Genomic DNA, 4,002 nt, shown 5'->3' with positions numbered 1-4,002 from the left:
TGAAGAAGTTGGCAAAGCGGAGGGAAACTGCAAAGTGCGCGGGGACGTAGGGGAAAGACAGCTCCTCCGGAAACCTGGAGGAGGAGGCAGTCCAGAGAGGCGCTCCGGGAGAACGGGGAACAGAAACGAAGGAAATGCTACTTAGGGAGAAGGGGGTTCGGAGACAGGCGACTTAGGAGCGGCACAGGACTTGGAAGAGGACCGGGGACTTGCCTTAAACCCGCGACAGATCATAATTCTTTGGCGTGGCATGTAACTACGTCCTCACTGCAAACACACTTTACTTGCACTGCGTGTTTACTTGAGGCGCTGGTGGGGATTGTGGAGGCTAAAGTCTCCCCACCCACCCCCAAAGCCATCCCATTGGAGAGAGCGGCAAGATGCGCTTAAGGAGTCGAGAGAAGAGGACAGAAACAGTGTACCTGACACTTGGAAGGAGAGATGGGAACTGGAGGGGAGGCGGGCTGGCGATCCTGGCGAGAGAAGGGAGCAGGGGAAGAAAGAGATGGGAAGAGAAGAAAGCAAACTTGTCGGTCGCTCTGGCGCTCCCCAGCCTGCCCGGCGTGACCAGTCCCCAGCCACCGCGCCCTGGCGCTCGCTCGCGTACCTGTTGCTCTCTCCGGCTGGGTCTCGGCTCCGGCCCCACCAAGAAGCCCCGCGTTCCTACAAGTTCCGCCTGCCGAGCAGCCAGGCCGCCAGCGCCGCCACCTGCGCGGCCGCGCACAGCCAGGGCCAGTAGGTGGGGAGCGCGCCGGGCGCCGGCGCCCTCCGGCTCCGCGCGCGGCGCCGCCACATGGCGCGCTGGTGCAGCTCGTCGCCGAGCGCCTTGAGCCGAGCGGCCGTGAGCTGCGCGGCGGACGAGCGCAGACCCAGGCGGCCCGCGCTGCAGGCGCACACGGCCGGGGGGCCGCGGCCGCGGTGCAGGGGGCACGGGCACATGACAGCTCGCCTCGCTCCCTCCCCGCGCTCGGGCCGCCCCTCGCCTCCGCTCCCTCCGGCCTCTGCGCCTGCCTCCGCCGCGCTCCAGCCGCCGGGGGCCTCCCCTGGACACCAAGTTTCTCCTTGTGTTGTGCGTTTGTTGTGCTGACGGCGCTATTATTAATTAAAGTGTCACATGGTGGAGGGGGGCGGGGAGGGCGCGGGGAGGGGGGTTACATCATCCGGCCCCCGGGGGGGGGGGCTGCAGGCAGAAGAAACCGAGAGGTAACTTTTAACCCTAGAGGCGCCGGCAGCGAGAGGGCGCGCGTTTAGGAGAGGAGGAGCGCGGCGCGCTCGGATGCGACTGGGCCCCCGCCGCCGAGGTCCCAGGCTTGGGGGGTCGCGCGGGACCCCCGCGGAGGCGGGGAGCGCGAGGGAAGGCCTTCTCGTTCTCTTTTTCCTGAATTCAGCTCCGCTTCGGATTTGGCGAGGGAAGCAGGCTTGCTTGCCGTTTTGGATGAAGCTGATCTCGAATTCGGCTGCATTATTCAAAAATATTCCGAGGCTATTGTTTTGTTTGGGGGAGGTGGGTTGATTCAAAATCTCATGACAGAGCCAGATTCAACCCAACTTGCCCACTTTCAGGTCTGACTCGGCACCTATAGGCTTCGGATTTGAGTACACCCGACACACGCCCCCACCCAGCTCGGGGCTTCCCGGCCAGACCCTAACGCGCCCCCTAAAGCCTCTAGAACGCTTGATGGAGCTGGGGCTGGGGGTTAGAGGGGTCAGTCCTTAGCCCCAGAGGGGCTCAGAAGCACGCACCCGAAAGACCCTTGCAAGGGGCTTTCTGGAAGGCAACTTATTTTTGTCTGCTTCCTTGTGAATATTGTTTTCCTGCCGGGTTACAGTTTCTAGCGGCGATCCGGATTTAATGGAGACCCTGAGGGGCCGACGAGGGGGAGGGGCTCAGGGGACTTCAGACTGGAAAGGCTGGAGTTGCCTGTGCTTAGTGAAGATACAGATGGGCGGGGGACACTCAGGATTTGGGGGGAGATAATGGGCCTTTCTCTGATCTTAAATGTGATGGGATTCAGATAACTTTGGGATTCAGAAAACTGGAGGATCCAAAGGCGGCTCCAAGCCAGCTGTCTGGGACCTGATAAGGAAACTTTGATTGTCTCCTTTCCCCCCCGGAAGAGTGCTGCCAAGGCCCAAGTCCTTTGGTTTCTTGGAAAACATTCTCAGGACTATGAACAACGTTTGGATTTGCATTTGTCATGAGGAGAGATTTCGGCTTGGCCTCCAGCGTGGTCAGGTGTCAGATCCCAGCTCCGCAGTCTGGTTGTGGTGGGCCCTGCCCTCACCCAGCCTGTTTTCCTCTCCTTTGAAAGGGTCATCACTGACCTTCTGAGTGCCTTTTATGCAGGTTACTGGGCTCTGGTTCCTGCCTGGCTGCCTTAAGTAAGCCCCCCAACACTTGGGGGGGGGTGCTATTACTATCCTATTTTACAGATGAAGAAACTAAGGCACAGGGAGGTAAGGCCTCTTGCCCAAGTTCACAGAGATAGTGGAGAGTGAACCTGGATCTAAATTAGGGCAGCGTGCTGCAGACTGTAGGCGCTTAACCACGGTTTTATACTGCCCCCTGTAATCTGGGAATAATAATACCTCCCTCCCAGGATTGGGGCAGAGATTAAATGAGAAAAATGCATGCCAAGCACCTGGCATGCAGCGGGCCCTGGATAAACCTTGGTTCCCTTTGCTTCTGGCCAGAACCACTTCCTCATTCTCCTGGGACTCACCTCCTTAATCCCCCCTAGTCTTTGCAGAGGGGGCCTGATCCATTGCCCGGTGTAGCGTTCCAAGAATAAAGATACAGTGTCTATTTGAAAAGCCCTTTGGATTTAAATTGAACAATTCCCTCCCCCCCCCTTTTTAATCTGCACGCTTTTAACGGCTCACTTCATGGACATTAATTTTAATGGGACGATTATTACCCTGTTTGGAAGCCTGCCCCTCGAAATGCTAGGCTCGCAAGGTGGCGCTGGGTTGGGTCCCAGCCGCTTGGATGTTTTCTGTAGCAAAGGGAGTGCAGCCTTGGCCGTGGGGATGTGTCACTCAGCAGAGGGAAAAGAGAAGGGTGATGGGAAGTTGGGGAAAAGAGAAGACATCCTCCGCCCCCATACTCTGCATCGGATAGTCCCCAATCTGCTCATACTGGAGTGGTTTGGCCCTATCCCCACCTTTCACTAACTGGGGAACTTGGCCTTGAGATGAGACTTTCTGGAGCCTCCACTTCCTCATCTATAAAGTGGAAAGGGTACCTACCTTAGGAGAATTAAATAAGACCCTACTGGTAAAGCCCTCAGCACAGTGTCCAGCCCATTGTGAGCATTTAATAAATGTTGGCTACCATTAATATTTTAAAGCAGATCATGTCCACTAAACAGTCTGCTTCGGAGAATGTTGGAGGGCCTGCACCCTCAATTTTCTATGATTCCCCTATTGTGAATTGGCCATTCTGTCACTGACATTAGTGTTGCCCAGAAAAAGCAAATTCTTTGGGAGAGTAACATAACACCCTCCTCCAGTAAATGAGTTTTTACTTTTAATGTTCAACTTAATAAACACTTATATAGCGCTTACTTTGTATACCGGTCGCTGTTCTAAGTCCTTAGATCTATTCACTTAGTTAACATGCCTAACAACCCTATGTAATAGGACGGGTGCTATTATTAGTCCGATATTACGGATGAACTAATGGAGGCAGAGTCTTTCAAGAACTTATGCAAGGTCACATAGCTGTCTGGCCCCAGGATTTGGGGTGCTCATTAGCATTATGTCACCACTGGACACTTGGGAAGAGGGAGAGAGGCTGTTACGGGATGAAATGTGTCTCCCCAAAATAAGTGGAAGCTCTAATCCCCAGGACCTCAGAATAATTATATTAGGAGACAAAGCCTTTAAAGAGGTAATTAAGGTTACATTAGGTCATAAGGGTGGGGCCCTAACCCAATACGGGGGGCTCGTGGCCTTATAAAAAGAGAGAGAGACACCAGGGGTGCAAGGAGGCGGCTTTTT

At 55.3% G+C, this 4,002-nt stretch overlaps 1 protein-coding gene across 1 annotated transcript; it reads right to left on the bottom strand.

The window, feature by feature from the left end:
- Positions 1 to 663: 663 nt before the first annotated feature.
- Positions 664 to 939, bottom strand: HRK (harakiri, BCL2 interacting protein). Its single transcript, XM_026514960.2, has one exon. It carries the CDS (start codon positions 937 to 939, stop codon positions 664 to 666), a length of 276 nt encoding a protein of 91 aa, XP_026370745.2.
- Between the last annotated feature and the right edge of the window lie 3,063 nt (positions 940 to 4,002).

The sequence above is a fragment of the Ursus arctos genome, unplaced genomic scaffold (assembly GCF_023065955.2).
Source record: "Ursus arctos isolate Adak ecotype North America unplaced genomic scaffold, UrsArc2.0 scaffold_34, whole genome shotgun sequence".
Taxonomy (NCBI): Eukaryota; Metazoa; Chordata; class Mammalia; order Carnivora; family Ursidae; genus Ursus; species Ursus arctos.
This window is presented reverse-complemented; position numbering and strand designations above follow the sequence as displayed.